We start from the raw sequence: 20,498 nt of genomic DNA, 5'->3' as shown, positions 1-20,498 counted from the left end.
ATGCAATCCTGTAAATATACCTTATTTACAATTTTTGCTATTTATTGGACATCAATACCGAAAAAGAAATTTTTTGGAGCTATGAAAATAGCTTGAACCATACTCCATAATAGGCATTAACATTTCCTAAATCACTATGGTTAGACATCGATATTTGACACATAGAAAAAGTGTTTTAAAATTATGACCATATTTTGAACTACGGTTCATAATTGACATCAGCATTTCTAAAACTGTAACGTCTAATCATCAGCACCAAAAACGAATTCTTTTCGAAGTATGACTAGATTCAGAATTATGATTCGTGATGAGTATTGACATTTTCTAAATCAAAATGATTGAGCATCGACACTTAAAAGTATCAAAAGTGTTAGTAAAATTATTTTGAACTCATAAACAAATTTCAAACTATGATTCACAATTAATAAAATCATATAACCATTTCTCAAACCGTAAAGGCTAATTATTGACACTAAAAGAAAATTATTTTCGAACTAGGACTTTATTCTGAACCATGATTCACAATCAACATTAATATATCTTTAATCACAATAATTGGACGTCGACACCTAAAGGTGTTATTTTAGGAAATATGAACGAATTTTGAACTATGATTCACAATTGACATAATCATCTCTCAAATTATAATGACTTAACATTGACACCAAAAAAGAATTATTCCCGAACTATGTCTATATTTCAAACCGTAATTCACAATGATCGTTTACATTTCTTAAACCACAATGCTAGGACATCGATACATAAGAAAATTATTTTAATCCTATTTTGAACCACACTTGTCATTGGCATTTCTCAAATTGTAATGAATATCGACACCAAGAAGAGTTAACTCTGACAACATTCCAAACCATGACTAACAGTGAGCATTGACATTTTCCTAATCACATTGACTAGAGGTCGACACATAAAACAATTATTTCGAACAAATTCTGAAATTTCATTGTTATACTAATTGAAGAAATAAAATGTCGTTTTCAATATTTTTTTTTTCGATTTCCTGCTTTTCAGAGAATTCGCGAAAGAAAGAGAGCGAGTAGAAAATAAACAAGAATTTATTAAACTTAGAAGACAGCAACAATTAGAAAGAGAGCTTAACGGATACGTCGAGTGGATATGCAAAGCAGGTAAGCACTTTTAGCAAAGCACTAATCAAGGCAGGTAACCCTTTTACGTATATTTCTATTTTTATGTAACAATAATTACAATCAGAATTTTCGATTCAATGAAATATTTACACCTATTTAATAATACCTAAATCTAGAATCAAGTAAATCCACCAGAAATTTCAAATTATGTATTTTATAAAAGTATAATCTGCTTTACGAGGGAAATGTTTGTATCCTGAAGCATTATTGAATACTTGTTAATTCACCATCAATATTTACTGTATCAATTTAGAATCACTATATATATATTACTAAAAATACTGTATACATTTATTATTCTCGGAGCCTCTGGATAATTAATATATTTTCTACGCCAAGAAATGTACAAATCGCAAAAAAAGTTGCGTATATGTAAGTCATCAAAAGGTATTATTTTGCATTGATTAAATTTGATTTGATTTGTTTAATTGGGTAGATGATTGAATATTTACTTCCCCTGCCGAGCTCGTAAATATTAAATTAGAAGTACCGTAAAGTACCAATTAAATGTCATTCAAATTCTAATGAAAATCTCAAAGACGTTGGAAGGGGTGATGAAAAAAAGCATCAAAAGAGAAGAAAGAAATTATCAGAAAAGTATACCTCAATGCTTAATACATTCTTGTTAATAACACTTTATTGATATTTGTTAATAATATTTCTGATTTATAATTAAAACAAAAATATTAATGAGTCCTTTGTTAATACCATACTTTTCATTATATTTATAATGGTTACATTAATATGTTTTAAGTAATATGCTATCAAAAGATGTTCAGGAATGTAAAAATTTCCTTCGGGCGTGTACTTTGTAAGCTAACACACCTGAAAGGGTATGTAAAAAAAATTCGATTTTTCGAGCCATACTATTAAGTAAATTTTACTTGTTTTAAAATTAATTTTTGCTACTCTCATCGCTTTCTATAAAGTAAAATAAGCATTTTTCTAATAGACGAGCTACATTTAACATTGCGTGTAAATACATATATATATATTTTATTTTACTACGATAAAGAGTAGAGCAGGTGTCGAAACTATTAGTAATTCATTATATGATTGTCTTTTTCTTTTCTCTGTATTTTCTCCGTAATATTTTTTTTCTTTGTATTTCAATATAGATTTATAAGGTCAAACACCTCTCCTTTTTGGATCATCTCATTATTTATAGACTTATTAGATTGCCATTCCCAAATCGATCTTTCTAAAAATGACTATTCGGCAAAAAGTAAATGAAATTATAGTGAAATGGTATCATTCGAAGGAATAGTATCAACAATTTTCATATTTTCATTGGTTTTTAATGGGAAATAAGAATGTGTTTATTTGAGGAAGTATAAAACTTTACTCCAGTAAATTTTTGCTTGCTATTTTTTACTTAACCATCTACTATACAAAAGTTAAAATCCGTTGCGATCCTCTTAATTTTTGAACGGCTTCAGCTATAGTTAAAAAATAATAATAGTGTTTAAGTTTAATAAAGTGGCTCTGTGCTACAAGATGAGACCTATGACAGCGCTACCTTTTGAAAAACTGCTGAGTTAAAGTTTTTATCTTAAAACCGATATAACATAGAGCAAAAAGGTAATGACGAAGTTTCAGAGCATCATTGTCTTAATACGAATAATACCTTCTGGACATGTATGATGAGAATGAAACGCTGGAAATTTGAATTTTTTTTGTTCGATATTTGACATTAATGTCAACATCATTATGACATAATGTGGCATTAGTCACTTTGCGACATTAATGTCAATAAGAAGTATGTTTTCCAAATCTATACTACCCTACAAATTTGTAATTCACTTTTATCTCTTTTCTCATACCGTATTGTAGAAATAACTCCAAAATATTATTCTGTGTGGTCCCCTAGTGGCCTTGTGCTCTTGTAATGGCCGTGTGCTCTTGAACATCGTACCGAGACGATACTTTTGCAACTGTTGCTGCAGTCATTCAAGATTCGAGCACTTTCTTTAGAGGATATTTTTTGATCATCTCCATAAAATATACGTTTATGATCGCTGATAAAAAATAAAACCAATAGAACTAGCATTGAGAAAGTCTTTATTTTTAATTTATTAGAAGAAAAAAAATTGATCCATAATTGACGAAATTTTTTCAGGGATAAATCTGAATTCATTCAATTTTTATCAATATATTTTTAAACAATCATTTTTTTTAAATTTATTACGGGCAAAACATGTCAAGAGTTGGGCTAAAATATAAGACTCAAATGATAAGTTAACTTAAATCATAAATATTTATTAATTATTTAATCTGCATTCAGCAATATTTTTGTTATTTGATTTTATGAGAATATTTTGTTCCTTGAAATTTTACATGCTTTTCATTTATGTTTTTTTAGCATTTTTTGAATCTAAACTATTAGAATCTAAACTATATTTAGATTCTAATTTAATGTCCTTAAGCTCTTTGTTAAACTGACGTTGATAACGATATAAGAGTGTAGAAGACTAAAATAAAATAAACAAATAAAATAAACTAATAAAATAATAATAACATTTATTGACAAAATGTCACATTACCAATTCGAAACAGTGCCATAATGATTAGAGCATGAAATCCAACGTGTCATCAAATCATGCATTTTCTTTTCATAGAACATTTCATGCCCGAAAATGTTCCAGGAGTAATCAGAGTAGTGTCACCTCACTTTCAGTATGCCTTAAGTCAAACAGTTTTCCTCTTTGTTTCTTTGGATAAACAAAACTAAACTTATTCCGTAATAAACGTATTCCCCTCATGCGTAATTAAATTTTTTAGTACATTTTAATCATGAAACGAATTTTTTTTGCAGAGGAAGTTATTTTAAATGAAGAAAGAACAACAGAGGAAGAAAAGTTGCACATAATGGAAGGTATGATTTTTTTTAAAAAGTCTTAAGATTTTAAACTATAACATTTTATGTTAGTAAAATAATTGAATGTGTAAATGTATGAAAAAAAAATATGTCACCTTAGCAATAACAGGTTGAAAAAAGTAATTGAGGAGAAGAATGCATAGCTGCGGACATCCAAAAAACATATAAAATACCTAATGTCCCATAAAATAACTAACGATTTGAAAAGAAAAAAAAAGTTAGAAATTTCAGTAAATAATCTACAGTATGAATATATGAACAGTATGTAATTCTTGAAAGTCCTTTTGACACAATTTTGTTTTTCTTTTTAATAATTTTTCCTTGTCGTTGACATTATTAGCTTTGATAAAAAGTGTTTTAGAATTTCACTACACAAATTCGCTATACCACCTTGTTGTTACCCCTTACGTCTCGAAAATTATCAACATTAATTTATGTGTACTAATCTTACGTAGGAAACTAAAAATAAATAATTATTGAAATGTAAAATATCTTGGGAATTTGTAGTTCAGACGTCAACCCAGAAGGTTCGGTTTCATGTGTACATGAGTTCAAGGTTTCCATCTCCGTAGTAAACTGTATTACTTGCTCATGCTTTTGCGCCAAACATAGTTTATGATATCATTTGATTGCCTAACTTTGAGAACGTATTATCGAGCTTCTAACATTGCTGTTATAGCTGATAACAGTATAACCGATTCCTACTTTTGTGTCATTGAACTCTATCCAATCCAATCCTGACTAACATACTGCTAGTATATTTGCCACGACTGAATGTGATATCGGATATTAAGCGTGGATTTCGTTGAATTATATTTGCGAAAAGTAAAAATTTACTATGAATTTTCAAAATCATATCTAACTGAATAAAATTAGTGATATTGAGAAATTTTCATGCTCATATGTAAAAAAATTGTTATACGTATACTGGAGAGTAAAAATTATTTTAGTTATTTACGTTTTTAATCTTTTTTAACTAATATTCAGAAAAATGCCTGTTTTAGGCTTCCTTTTCATCAATAAAGTATAAAGCCCTTACATCGCTTGTATTAATATAAGGTTGAGAAATTAGTAATAAAATCTTAATCTTAAAAATAGTTTCTTTTATAATTATAGTTTAAAAATTATTATTTCATCATTATTTTTTTTACCATTAGGAAAAAACACTCGTTTTTATTAGAGCTGTTTCTTAGATATCAATCTCTTTTAATTTTATAACGCATACTACGCTACTTGGGTCCTTAAGTTTGTTTATTATTATTATTATTATTTTAATAACTTTGTCATAGATTAGTGATAAATTCTAAACAGCATTCATTGTCAATGATATTTTAAATTTTTTCATTTGCTTAAAACAATATTGGTAAAGGGATTAAGTTTTATATAAAAAAATAATTAATTTGATACTAAAATAAAAAATAGCATAAAATCATTTTTTTTTCTTCAAATCTTTACGCACCTTGGGGGTTGTTGTTGTTCATTTACGTCGCACTAGAGCTGCACAATGTGCTATTGGCGACGGTCTGGGGAAACATCCCGGAGGATGATCCGAAGACATGCCATCACAATTTTGATCCTCTGCAGAGGGGATGGCATCCCCGCTTCGGTAGCCCGACGACCTGCACGCGAAGTCGAGCACTTTATGGTGGAACAGTTTAACGAGGACCAATACCGCACACCCTCGGTCCCAACGCAGGCTGATCCAAGTGGTCACCCACTCGCACACTGACCGTAGCCAGTGATGCTTGACTTCGGTGACTTGCTGGGAACCGTGTCTTAACGATCAGGCCACTGCGGGACGCACCTTGGGGGAGAAAATGTTATGTAAGAATGAAATAATAATAATTAAAGTAGAAAACAGCTTGCGTGATTTTATTTTATTTTATAGCATGCTATTTTCATTTAAATTCAACTTTATAATGCCAAAATGTACATTCAAAATTCTGTGACTCAATACCTTTTTTATAGCATGCTTTACTAGATGGCGCAGTAAGCTTTAGAGTGAAACTTTTTTTGTTGCTCGTCGCCTTTTTACTTCCTTCATTAATTCTACTTTATTTTCCTTCATTCAACTTCTACTTCCACTTCATTCTTTGATGTTTATATTTATTTTATTTGATTTCGCGTTAATCGGCGCGTAATATAAATTAAGGAATTTAATTTTTCTTTATGTGTTTATTATAACATGGCTAGGCCGAAGGGTCCTCGTATGTATAGGTCTCCTTTATTGCCGACTCCAGTATATCACTATCCTGCATATAATAATAGTAATTATTTTTGCAGAACTAGATATCAAAACTTTAATGATTACCCAAACTATGATGTTAACTTTCATTTGGGCTCTATTGACCCAATATCAGAAATTCATCCTAGTTCACTTAATGTAACGTCAGATATTCCTTCTGAATCTATCGACAATGATTCAAATTTCATTCCGCAACCTATCGACCCAAAATTGGACTTTTGCTCAGATTCTTTTGATCCAAAATTTTTTCTGGATCAACCTTATGAGATAATGAAAAATATTTTACCTTACCCTAAAGCCAAAGAATATAATAATTTAGCGGAATATTATTCTCATCATTTCTTGAAAAAGGATACAACCAAAAAAGCAGACAAGGACAGATTATATGATAGGGATTATGCATGGTATTATAAAGTTCTTGGCTGGGATGATAATGTGCAAAAAAGATATGAGCAACGAATTTTACGAAAACCAAAAAAGTATGCTGGTTGGAGAACGGCCAAGCTTAGGAAGTATAAGCCACATTTTGCTAATGATGATCCAAATTATGAACCTTGTCGAAGTTTCCATCCTCTGCAATCTACAAAAATAATACAAACCCAGTCGAAGTTAAGAAAATATAAAATATTTCCGAGAAGTGTAGTTATTGATAGTAGAAAATCAACCATTGAAATGAGTGATATACCTGAGATGAATTCAGATAAAGAAATTCCTACTCCGATAACTAAAAAAGTTGATTTAGTTTCTTCCTCTAATGTTACTATATCTGTAACTGAAAAAAAAATCAAACACTGATTCTGTTCTTTCTTCTGGAAGTACTCTTAGGCCTGTAAAATGAAAACCATTCAGCAAATTTCATCTTGACTAATGATACTTAAGCAATTCATAAGTTGAAATGTTATTAATTGAAGAACAGTTTAGAAAGAAGATTATGATATGGAAATAAGCAATTAAATTTCTGCAAGAACAAAATCTAATGCTGTTCTTTCCTTTTGAAATACTTTTATACCTGAAATGAAAAATAATTTAATAAACTTTATATTTTATTTAGTTGATGAATTAGATGAAATAAAATGTTAATAATAAAAGTATAAAATTTCTTGAAAGAATGCATGAAAGCAATTTAAAAATGGAATCCTTAGGAGTCTTATTACCATGAAGTTTTCTAAAATCATTTAATTTTTCTATATTGTGTTCTTTTTCAAAATGAGTATCAAAAAGTTATTTGAATAATAGAATTTCAATATTTTTAGTGACTATACTTTTAACTCCAAATTGATTTGTGTTTGTTATCTGGTTTTGTAACAAGTTATCCAAAACTTATAATTGAATTATAAACTATTACAAATGATTAACCCTGGAACAGTTCAAGTTATACTGCGATAGGATAAACATTAAAAAAAAATCAAGTTGCAACAATTTATTTTAAACAATCATATTTTTAAATATATTATCTTGCCATTTAATAATGTGTTTTTAAGATATAATTCAGGATTGTTCAAAGGTTCATAATTCACTTACCATTGCTTTAAGGTAAATTTAAAATGTTCCTATTTACTTCAGGGAGTGTTTTTTTTAACTGTGTGTATAAACTAGAGATATTGTATCTTACTAATTTGATAGACAAATAAATTAACTGCAGTCAAATAGTCTTAGAGTTGTAGTTTTTTTTAAATAGGAAAACAAAACATGTACTAAGTTTTTAACTTTGATTTTAATTTTTTACCCCTTTATTTAATTGTAACCTCTTTTATGTCTCATGCAAAATAAAAAATATATGACCATTAACTCAAAATGCTGGCTATAACCAGTATGTAAATCAAATGTTATATAGTTGTACACCAAGTTTTGTAGGCAAAGTTATATATATCTATTCACGCTATATGTCAAGAAAGAAATAATTGATTTTAAAAAAGGGCAGATTTTAATTATGCTAAATAAAATTTTAAAAAACTTTTAAGCCTGAATTTTATTGGGTTTTATTTTTTAAAAAAATCACCTAGGTTTTCGGGTAGGTTAAAAATATGCTCTTTTGTATGCATTACTAATACAAATTTTTGAAATGAAATTTTTCTTTGCATGGTAAATTGCAGAGTTATGTATAAGCATATTTAAAATCTTTATTTATAATTCTTTTAAAATCAAGTTTAGATAATGGGTTGACTAAAATGTCATTGTGTTTTGTTTTTTTTTTTTTTTTTCCTATTTTTTTTTTCAAAGTCATATTTTTATATAAGAATTAAAGTTTAGTCAATGATATATGTTCCCTTTTGGTCAATGACCTTTTACCAATATTCGCTGAGTTTTGCAATTCCTTGTTTGTAAAAGGACCTGAGTTTAATTGTGAATAACAGAACAAGATGCTGATTTACAGCCTCTTCTGAATTTAACGTTGTTCCAAGTAAGGAGTTTTGAAGAGAGCAAAACAAGTGAAAGTCTGATGATGCAAGGTCTGGAGAGTATGGTGGGTGGGGCAACACATCCCATCCAAGCTCCAATAACTTTTCACCGGTCACCAAATATGTGTGTGATCTCCGGTTTTTGTGATAGAACACTACTCCTTTACGTTTGTCGCTCAGATAGATTCGTTCAAACTGACCAATTGCCTACAGTACTCATCTGAATTGATTATTCCGCTCCCTTGGTTGTAGCTCAAAAAGCACCACACTTTTCCAATCCCACCATATTGAGAGGTGTACTTTCCTCTGAAATTCTGAATTTGAAGTCATTGATGGTGAATCTTCACCTCAGGACTAAAACCGTTAACTAACGCACCACATTGTTCTAAACAATCCACTTCTCATCACCAGTTATCATTCCTTTAAAAAAAATGTTTTCTTCTTGTTTCATGCGCTTATCGCAGATGTTTATTTGTGCTGTCAAATGTACTTCTTCAAATTTGTGAGGAGCCTAAATTTCGAGCTTGCATACTATCAAATTTCTTTAGATGGATGTTAAGACTGATCTTCAGTGTCCCAATATCTAACGTGGATTTGACTTGATCGATGTCGTAATTACGTCATAAATGCGGGAAGGCCTTCCAGAGGAAGGAGCATCTTTCGAGGCAAAATCACCAGCTCAAAATTTCTTGAACCAGTTTTGGCAATAACCTTCATGTAGAGCATCCTCAACAAAAACATTAAACAATTCTCCTTCTACGAATGTAAAATAGTAAAAATATGACGCAAATGAATATTTTGTTTTTCCATGTTCAATGTACTGTCAAATCTTCAAAACTTGACAAAATACCTCAATTTGCTCTTTACAATGAAGCTTAAAATGTCAGCTATCAATGATGTAAATACTATTATTGCAAGTGCTTCTAGTACTTCAGAAACTGCACTATTGCAATCTGTTGGGGGGAAAAGGCAATGACTTTTTTTTTTACTCAACCCCAATATTTTATGGAACAAAAATAGTTAATTTTAGATTGTTTCTTAAAAATATTTATTAATTGTTAAAGATTTTATAAAATATTTTTTTAATGATTTAGTTTAAATTTAATCAGGGTTGGGTTTTTGACATCAAAAAGTGGTTTTTGACATGACAAGGGTATAATACTGGTTTAAACCGTCAAAAACTGAAGTTTGCCAAGAAAATATATAAACTTCAAAACTACCAGCAGTTGCCATGCATTATATTGAAATTTAATTATACTAAAGGTAATCAGCAGGTTTTAAAATATTTTTTAATTAAAATTAAGGTAAAATAACAGATTTAAAATCTCAGAAATTTATATTCAAATGCATGTGCAGAAAAATTTTGCACAAAAATTGTTTAAATATTTATCCTTTAAAAAAAATTTTTTTTTTTTGATACTTAAGAAAATTAAAAGTTTATTACTATGCATTTTTGACATATAAGGAACATATAACAAATATTTATAAGGAACTTACAAGTTATGTTGTATAAATACAAACTTGATACAAGTGTATAAAAAAAAAATTTAATGTTATACCGATAATCTTTATTATCCAGTATGTTAATTTGAATTTAAAAGTAGTTATATTTATGAATAATGATAAATATAATTCATATTGTTTATTATATTTATTTATAATTATTACACTTATCATTTTAAAACAATTTTTATCTCTTAATTTTCTTTTCTCCACTTGTATTAAGAATACAAATAATGCATATCTTGAAGGCAAGAAGTAATTATTCAACAGCTGAATATTTAGATATTCAACAAAACTATATCGTATTCAGCAAAATGAAATTCACAACTATTTGGATAAACTAAATTTTCAGCATAGTAAATGAATAGGCTGAATATACTGTAAATCGACACTAACTACTCTGTGTATTTAACAGGAAGCACTTAAATTTGTATTGTCTTATGTTAAAAAGATTATTAAGAAGATTTAAAAGAATATTAAAAAGATTTTTCTTTAAAAGAAGATGTCTACTGTACAAAACTGCTAATGTTTATCTTTAAAAATGTCTAATTTTTAGTATAATCTATACTATACACTAAATTTGGTTATAAATGAATTTCTTAATAATATCACTGCAGATTTTCAATAACACATGAAAATGAATACATAATATTACAAAAGATGTGAGTTTTCAAAAGTACAAGATTTTGGTTAATATTCAAAATATAAGTGTTTCTTCAAAATTTTAAATTTATTTTTTCTAGAACATATTTAGAAACACTATCCTTTATAAAAAATATATAAATTTTATGTATTATTTAAATTTCACATATGAATATAGGTTTTTGACATTTCCGACATTTTTGACAGTGAGGTTTTTGACGTGACGGTTTAAACCATGGTTTAAACTGTCACATGTCAAAAACCTGCCAACCCTGCATTTAATATGGAACTTAAAATGTATTTAAATAAAACAAAAAAAAATCAGTTTTTTAAAAAAATTTTAAAATTGAATTTTTTATTTTAATAGATACCTAGTTTTTTTTCCCCCAATTCTAGAACAATGTTGTATGCATTGTTCCATTGTTCTTCAATTGTCAAAAACTTCATTTGTCAACACATTTAATTGTCAAACGCCACATTGCGTACCACCTAATTTTGCTGTGATAAAACTTCAACATTAATTATCATCTGAACTAAAATAAATAATGTGAAAACGTTATTTCTTAACATGAGAAATAAAAAAAAAATTTGTAAGCCAAATAAAAACTGCTATGTCTTACAAGCACAATGTTGTATTATACATTTTTATTTAGCTTTTATTGTTAAAATCTTGTGTTATCTATCTAAAATTTAACTGAAATCTAACTCAATCCATTCTCCGCTTTCTTATTTCATTATTTTTTCGCAAAATGATCTGAATAATTTTTATTCTGCTATATCTATTCTTATTATAAATTATTTTTGTAACTATTCAAGTTATTTTAATTATTTTTTGCTAAAACATGTATTTCATTCTACTAAAATCTAGCTCGACGAAAAGCTGCAGCAAAGCGTAAAAAATTAAAAAATATGCACAGTAGAAGTACTGAAGAAGAAGATGAGGGTGAAGAAGAAGGTATTTTAAAAATATTTAGCAAAAATACAATATTTTTTTTATATGTAAATGTTATGCATGCAGCTTTTAAACACTTTCATTATTTGTAAATGTGCATTACAATGTTAAATGTTGCTGCTTAATATCAACTATCCCTTTTGCATGTATTTAAAATGTTGGTGTATATATACATTTTGATACTTAATGATAATTTGCATGAATAAAACCGCTTGTGATATCAGTGTATCAAAAATCGTGGATTTATTCTATACTGCCTAGTCTCTTTTCTATATGTTGAAATTCATTAACTTGATATTTTAATTTAACTGAATTATGTGTTGGTAATAATTTTATTTAAAAATGTGTTAACTTTATTTTATTATTGTTCATTCCATTATCAGTTCAGCTCAGCTAATATGAGAGATAAAATATCATCAGTTATCTTTTCATCGTTTATTATTCGAGAATAAATTAAATAGAAAAGGTATTAAAAACAAAATATTGAAATCATAGAAATATGACTAAAAACAGTATTTTCATTCTTAAATATTCTATAATTGTATTCATACGGCTCTTATAGGTCAGTGTGGTTAATTTATTTCTTCATCAACATTTCTTTCTTTTCCCCCCTTCTTGTCAGTGCTGTGTTTAGAGTCTTTGCTTAACATGGCTTGGACAGGGGACTTATAATAAGTGACTTCAGCTGTGTATGTATCTGCGTTTAGTATATAATTTTTTTTTTCTGATTGTGGTATTAAGAATTGGCATGGGAATAATGTTAAGAAATGGAAAATACATCATAATGTTAGCTTTGTTAAGAAATTATTGTTGGTATTTATTGCTGTTTAAATTTTTTTATTGATAGTTATATGTTAGTATAAGCCTTCTCACTAATTAGTAGTGGTAGTAATAACATTTAATGCTGATTAAGTATGAGCTGCTTTTATGTTGCATAAATGAAAGTTACACATATCTACAATGGGAAACCATAAGTTTTTCTAAAAAATTTTATTGATAGTTATATGTTAGTATAGGCCTTCTCACTAATTAGTAGTGGTAGTAATAACATTTAATGCTGATTAAGTATGAGCTGCTTTTATGTTGCATAAATGAAAGTTACACATATCTACAATGGGAAACCATAAGTTTTTCTAAAAATTTTTATTGATAGTTATATGTTAGTATAGGCCTTCTCACTAATTAGTAGTGGTAGTAATAACATTTAATGCTGATTAAGTATGAGCTGCTTTTATGTTGCATAAATGAAAGTTACACATATCTACAATGGGAAACCATGAGTTGTGTCAAAGCAGCTATAGGACCCCTATTTAGTCTGTTTAGAAAAGTGTATGATTAATATGTTTAACTTTCTGTTCCTCTAAAAACAAAAAAGTGCATGTGTCTCAATACTCTGTTGTGAAATGCATTCTGTCATTCTTAATTCAAATATGTTTAAATACAACCAATAGAAATAGGAATGTGAAACCAAATTGTTCTTAACCATTTGTATTTATTTTATATTAATGGTTAACTTTTAGCTAGAAATTTGAATCCTTTTATTATTTGATTCCTTCTCCCTTGAAAAAGGATGCTTTTTTTTTTTAAATTCACATACACAGTAATAAATTGAAATCATCTTTTCTCTTTCTTGAAAACTGTTTCATCATTTTACAAATGACTGAGATTTTTTTTTAATTGTTAAAATAAACTTCTAAAAGTACATTTTATTTGATACTAATTTTTTTTGTATATTTTTGTAACTAAACAAAAAATTTCCTAAATTTTAGTTCAATAATTATCGAAATTTTAACGAAATATTGTATTTCATTACATAAATTTGACATCTGTTTTCACAAAATTAAATGTTTTTCATATTTACTTCTTTTGTATTCCTACACATAGGTAAGGTATTGATATTTTTGCACTGATTAGAATATAATATAATTCTTTACTTACATGTTTTTTCTTGATATATATGACTATCAAATACAGTTTAAACTATTGGAATTCAATTTTTCTTATAAATGTAATTACTATGGTGTTTTTGTTTATTATTTAATTCAATTTTTATTATTTTTTATGCTGCTTACTAAAAATTTAATCATTCTTATAAATGTCACTTGCTAATAAAATCATACAATTATTGCCTTGTAATGTATTAGTTTTGGAAGTTATACCATATGTTATTCAAATTATTTTATAAGTAATGGTTTTTATTGCACTAAAACTATTATTTATTTTTCATATTAATTACTTGATTTAATGTTCTTAAAAATTGGATATTGTAAAACTTAAGTTCCACCTCATAATATTTTGATCTCTTATAGCTATATGAATTATGTAATAGTTTTAATTTTTATTGTATGTACCAATGTATAATTTTTCTCCCATAATTGCAAAATGTCTTTAAGCAAGAAAAGAAACTTAAATTCATTAAAGTTTAAATTTAAATTTATTTGTTTGTACAGTTAAACCTCTCAGAAGCAACCACTCTCAGTTCCACAGTAAAATGGTTGTTTATGGAGGTTGCTCGTTCTCAGAGGCTACCTTCAAAATTGTTATAGGCGGTACATGATTTTTTGCAAACCATTTTATTTATTATTTATTTTCAAACCATTTAAACATATTTGTATGGAAATGCCACATCTGTTGGCGTCATGAAAAGACGGATCTATGAATAAAATTCTATGAAAATGATCCCTATTGATTACTGACCAATTATCAATGATAAAGCTATTTTAAATAAATAAACAATTATGTTTTTTGCTTATGTTTACATTTAATTTTACATCATAAAAATTAGTTAGCTTTAAATTCTGAGAAGAGGTTTGTTTCTTTGAGATGCTTGCTTTTTCTAAAATAATTTTCAACTCTAAAAGTAAATCATTGAAACCACTGTGTTTAGTGCACTCTGGCTGCAACATGAGGTTGTATTGTCGAAAAGAGCTCTCTAAATAAGAGCCACAGACAAATATTTTGAATACATTTTAATCTTCTTATTTGTTTTATTAAATATTTTGTTGTGATATTTTTCTGTGTTTCCTTATTTGACCTTTTTCACATTTGATGCAGATGTTTGCTTGGTCTCTATGAGACGTTTTAATGGTCTCTCTTAAAAGTTTTCTTCAACATAAAGTCTGTGAAAAAAAATCATGTGCCACCTAAAAGTGTTCATAAATAGAGGTGGTCTTTCCTGGAGGTTTCACTGTAGTTTAGAAAAATAAAAACCATATTTTTACTAATTGAATTCCTAAAAGTTTTACTGTGTTTGGTATCATAAATCTGAATAATCTGTTTTGCTTTTAAAACTAATGAATTTTCTTCTCTTGCATGTGCATCACTTCTGCTTAATCCAACACGTGGCACTTAACCCACAGCACCGACTGCAAAGTTAAAATCGAAAGGTACAGGAATTAAGATGGGGATTTAAGTAGATAGAATTGTTAATATATCATGTATACTTTTTTCGGTTTAAAGCTCTGCTTAAACACTTATGTTTAAGTTGATCGTTTGTAACTTTTTTTAATCACCTATTGTACCAAACCTGTTGAATCATTAATGCTCAGCTCATAATGGGTTGCCTGCAAGTGACGTAGTGTGGGTATCTCGATCCTAATTGGTTGTTGAAATGTGGCATATGTTTACGTTAGGAACTATTCTTTCCATTCTATTTCGAGTAAGCCAAGCCCGCCAAGCATCAATTCTCTTAAATGATACATTTTATATTCTTACACAAAGTTTCTTTCACTAAGATTTCAGTTCTTTCTCTGTACATTTCTCACTTAACACAAAGACTGGCATAAAGCCATGTAGAACTTAAACAAATTAATTATGCATCAAGGTTGTGAGGTACACAGAACATAAATTTATCACGGTTACAATAAAATACATAAATCTAAGTTAAATAAAAGACGTAGAAGAGAAAAAATATATATTTCAGTAAATTCAATGTGTGATAGCATATTTAAATAACTTCAGCTTAATTAACATTCTAACTTATATGGAGAAACTTATCTCAACTTTATCAGGCCATTTTACTTATAAAAGATCAGCTGGCACTGATGTCATAGATCACTGTGGGTATCCATGGCCTTCTTCTTGAAGTGCAAGTACTCAATTAACTTTTAAAACACCCAAATCGGCTTTATCAGACATTACATTATTTTTAATCCTAATACGGTCTTCGGAATCAAGAACTCGAGTAAATAGCAACATATTTAAAAAAATTTTAATAATTGTTCTAAGTTCAGAAATATAAGTTTAACGTTGAGAATCACAGTTTTCTGTTACAGAAAAAATATTAAAAATTAAACAAAAAAGCGACAAAACAAAGTTCTCAATTCTTAAAACAAAAACTTTTGAGAAAACTATTAAATTGACTTGCCTGGATATAAGTTTTCTAAAAATTCATCAGTACTAAACTCATGTTTCAGTAGTAATTTAGTTTCTATTCTTTAAATTTTACTTTTTCCCATTTGTCTTTCATAACATAAATGAACAAGTTTTGGAACTTAATAAATATGTGTAAAAACTATTTCTAATAATGTATATTGATGAATACAATTTCAAATTATTCTTTATTAAATCTATTCTAGTTAATAAAAGAAAAAAAATTGTCGAAAAATACTTTTCCAAAAAATACTTTGCCAAATATTTGGCTAAATATTCGCCCACTGTATAGTGGCCAACTATTTGTTACATCCCTAAACTAAACTCAGTGACGCGACAGCCCATAGAGGGCCAAGGCCTACTGTGCCCATCTCAGTTTTCTTGACCCTGGGGTGCAGGAGCAGATGTTCTGGTTAGGTGGTCAATCTAGCACAAAACCCCAGTGTTTAGTTCCCAAGCATGCTTGGTACTCATTCATCGACCCACTGAAGGGATGAAAGGTTGAGTCAACCTTGCCCGGCTCGAGGATCGAACCCAGGACCTGTGGCATGGGAGCACAAAGCTCTACCATTGTTACATCCCTACTGTAGGCATATCTAAAGCATTCTCAAAGACATAGTTTAACTTCTCCTGTTCTTATCATGCCCTATGTTAATCCTATTATTATCATAATAGTGCAATTAGACTAAATCCTTGAAGAAGTATTGCTGTATAAGATAATATCAAAATATGAAACACTTAATTAAAATCATAACTTTGTTGAAGAAACTGAAACGTTTTTTTTTAAACTTCATTTATCATTATCATCAACTGTTTTGCTCTCCCTTAGACCAATCATTATGTATCAATTATTGTTAGTCAGATTTCCTTGAACTGTGTTCAGGGATGACAGTTAAATAATTTTAAGAAAGGGCAGATTTTAAATTATTTAAATGTTTACTAAACATCACAAAGCAAAAGGATCTGAAAATATACATTTATGGTGCATAAAATGGTGACTTGTAATTGAACATAACTAGGTTATTTTATGTTTTATCTATATCTGAAATACTCATTATCGTATGAAATAGATTCAAGAATGTTATTATGAATTATAATTATTTTATAAAATGCAATTTTAAAGTGCTTAAATATTATCAAATTTTATGTTGCATGCTATTCTTTTACTCTGCATCTGTGCATTTGTTCCTGTTTGCTATTCTATGTGTTACCAAAATCATGTTATTATTTTATCACTATTGCCTGCATGTTGTGCACTTCACGTGATTGAACCGTTACCAAATTGAAAATGACTGGTTCAACAGTTCGATTTTAGTTGTCAATTATTTTAAGTTTAATTATCAGAGATATTTTAAATTTGTTTTTTAGTGAAGAAAGATAAATTTCTTTTAGTAGTAAATAAATATGTAGAATATGTTTATATATGTTTTTTGATTTGGTAACATCCATAATTTTTTTTAATTGTTATTAGTTACAAGTTAGTATATATATAAACAAAATTATTGTTTTTATTGTGCATGTTCGTATATCTGTTTTAAATATATGTTTTGCTTATTTGTCAATAGCATTTAAATGTTAGTTGCATCCTTGAAAACTATAGAGTATTATAAATATAATTTGTTTTGTTATTTATTTTTTTAAGAAAAAAAAGCTTTAAAACTTTGCATAGCACTTATCGGTTATCTTTTGTCATACAATTTTATCATCCTTTTTGTAGAGATATGACATAAATTAATCACTGTTGAGAGAAAGCTTTCAATATTACCTTTAACTTGTAATTTTTAATTAACTTTAACTTTTTTTTTTTTAGTTTTTAACTCATGTTTTCTATTTATGTTTTTAGATTTTTTTAATTTTCATTTAATTATGTATGTACAAAAGAATTTTCATTGTTTATTCTTCTAATGCATTTATTTTTATAAAAAACAATTAAAAATTAAAGTTTTCATTTTTTTTTTTTTTATAGTAGGTTTTGTATAGCCATTTTTTGTTCAGTATTATCTATTACTAAAAACAAATTCTTCAGCACTCAAAAATTTCAAAAACACTATGCCAAAAGTTAACCGAAAAATATTTTTAGAACATAGTTACTTATTAATAATAGTATCTGATTTCTAGTTTCTTTTGTAGCTTCAAAGGTAATTAAGTAGGTCTTATTTATTTTTCGTAGTTCAAGCACTAAAAAAATTGCTATGTATATAAAATACATCAGTTTTGCTTCCAATTAAAAAATATACATAGTATATACTTTATAATTTTTCAAAATTTTTAAATGGAATATCTGTCTTTATTATTTAATATGTATTATAATGTTGATTTTCTAAAATAATTACTTATGTTTCACTTGTATACATTAAAATATAACAAAAGTGTTTGTTTGTGGTAGACATATTTAATAAATTTTTAAGTTAAATCATATGTAATGACTAATTGCACTGCTGTTATTTATTTACTGAGATTTGTTTTTACAAATTTACAAGGATTTGTTAATAGAAACATCATTTCTAATTGCATTGCTGTTTCAGTAACATTTCACTGTAAATTTGTCACAAAGGAATATATGTACTTCCATATTAAAAATATATATTTATTAGCAATTTTTATTTTCTACTAAATACTTGATTGCTATTATTGTAAGATTTGACTGCATCTTGATTACTATTATGATGGTATGAACAAAAAAATATATTGCATTAGGTAATGGTATATTTGGAACATTTACAATCAACATAAAAACACAACAAACAACATTAAAACAACGTATGGATTAGTATAAATCTGATTATATTCTTTTTCAATACGTTTTTATGTTACATTTATCAGCTCTCAAAAAATGGAAACACAGCACAAATCTAAACTTTAAGCTGGAAGACAAATTAATTTAAATTTTTATTATGAATTGACATATTTAATATGAATTATGCAATAAAATTTATAGAGTAAATTTATAATCTAGTGACAGAAATTAAGATAAATTATTCTGAAAGTTTTCTGTAAATATCTTTAAAAAATATTTAAAAATTGACAGAACTAGATAAATTATATTTCAATGTGTGAAAGAAACATGTCCTAAATTCACTCAAATAAGTTATTTTTAATGTTAGTTTTTAAATAGAAAAGATATTTCACTTAAGTAATTAATATTTAGTTCATATATAGAATGTAAAATTATCAACATGACATAGTAGTTAACATTATCGTTCCTACCCTTTAAGATGTGTCCATATTATTATTTCATTAAAAAAAACCTCAGAATTAGTCATATTTTTTCATATATTTAATGTGCCTTTAAAGTTCTTAAAGATAACTCTTTCTATTATAGTTCTTAGTTTGAATTATTTCTGCATTGTTTTATAATATTAAACCAAATAGAAACTAAAATGCCAGATAGCTTTTTTAAGACTTTTTTGTTGTTGTTAATTTATACAATAATTTTGTTATGAATTTTTGAAATTAGGTATGGGAAAGTCTTCCTATTTGAAACCATCTGCAAGAGATAGAGGTAAATGTAAAAAGTTTTGGCGAGCTGAAAAAAGACTCAGGTAAGATACAGAATTTACAGAACTTTGTTACATCTTTTTTGCAATTGCTTAGCTTTCCATCATCCAATTATGCTTTTAAACTACTTTATCATTAATATAAATATAAGTTCTCAATCTTTCATAAGTACCTTTAAACATTAGTTTAAAAATAATGATTTCAATGTTTTTTATTTCTGTTAAAAAAAATTCATGAATTCTCAGTGTAGGAACTTTTAAGACACCCTGTATATTATTAGTTCTCGATTTTTATATTATTAGTTCCCTATCTTTTCAATGCCCTTGGGCCTTAAGGGCACAAGAATATCTTTATATCCATTCTAGTCCCTGGTGATAGACCTTGGTTTTTTTTAGTGAAAAATACCTAATAGCTTAAGTTAAGTCATCACTTGATTAGACCACTCAAGTCGAAACAGCTCAGTGGTTTTGGTACTTAACTGTCATACTAAAGGATTGGGGTTTGATCCCCCTTAGCAGCTTGAAGTTCACTAGCTTCAGATTGATGGGTACCATTCCACAGTAAAATTGTTATTGGTTAAGGTTAGTCGTTCTTAGTGGTTACCTCCATTGACTTTAAAATAGTTATCAAAGGTACGTGATTTTTCACAAGTGATTTTAGTATTAGTCGGTGTCATTTTCTTGAGGCGGAAATACCTCTTTTGTTGGCATCACAAAAAGATTTATCAATGAATAAAATTTAGCGCCTATAAGAATAATCCCAACTTATGTGCAACTATACGTGTAAAAATAAATTTACCAATTATAATTGATAGAAATATTTAAAATTAGTAAACAATTATGCT

The 20,498-nt window shown here is 27.6% G+C and overlaps 1 protein-coding gene across 1 annotated transcript in view; it reads left to right on the top strand.

Annotated features, from left to right (window-relative positions):
- The window catches only part of LOC107438207 (voltage-dependent calcium channel type A subunit alpha-1), a 668,849-nt gene that overhangs the window by 543,419 nt on the left and 104,932 nt on the right, over positions 1-20,498 (top strand). Inside the window, exons 10-14 of the mRNA XM_087153325.1 lie at positions 1,030-1,145; positions 3,982-4,041; positions 11,702-11,788; positions 15,145-15,171; positions 19,614-19,698. Of these exons, the coding sequence (XP_087009451.1) occupies positions 1,030-1,145; positions 3,982-4,041; positions 11,702-11,788; positions 15,145-15,171; positions 19,614-19,698 (375 nt within the window). The remainder of the gene's footprint in view (positions 1-1,029; positions 1,146-3,981; positions 4,042-11,701; positions 11,789-15,144; positions 15,172-19,613; positions 19,699-20,498) is intronic.

This window comes from Parasteatoda tepidariorum, chromosome 10 (genome assembly GCF_982258835.1).
Source record: "Parasteatoda tepidariorum strain Cologne lab strain chromosome 10, Ptep-v5.0, whole genome shotgun sequence".
Classification (NCBI taxonomy): Eukaryota; Metazoa; Arthropoda; class Arachnida; order Araneae; family Theridiidae; genus Parasteatoda; species Parasteatoda tepidariorum.
The sequence above is the reverse complement of the archived record's forward strand: the minus strand, read 5'-3'. Positions and strand labels throughout refer to the sequence as shown.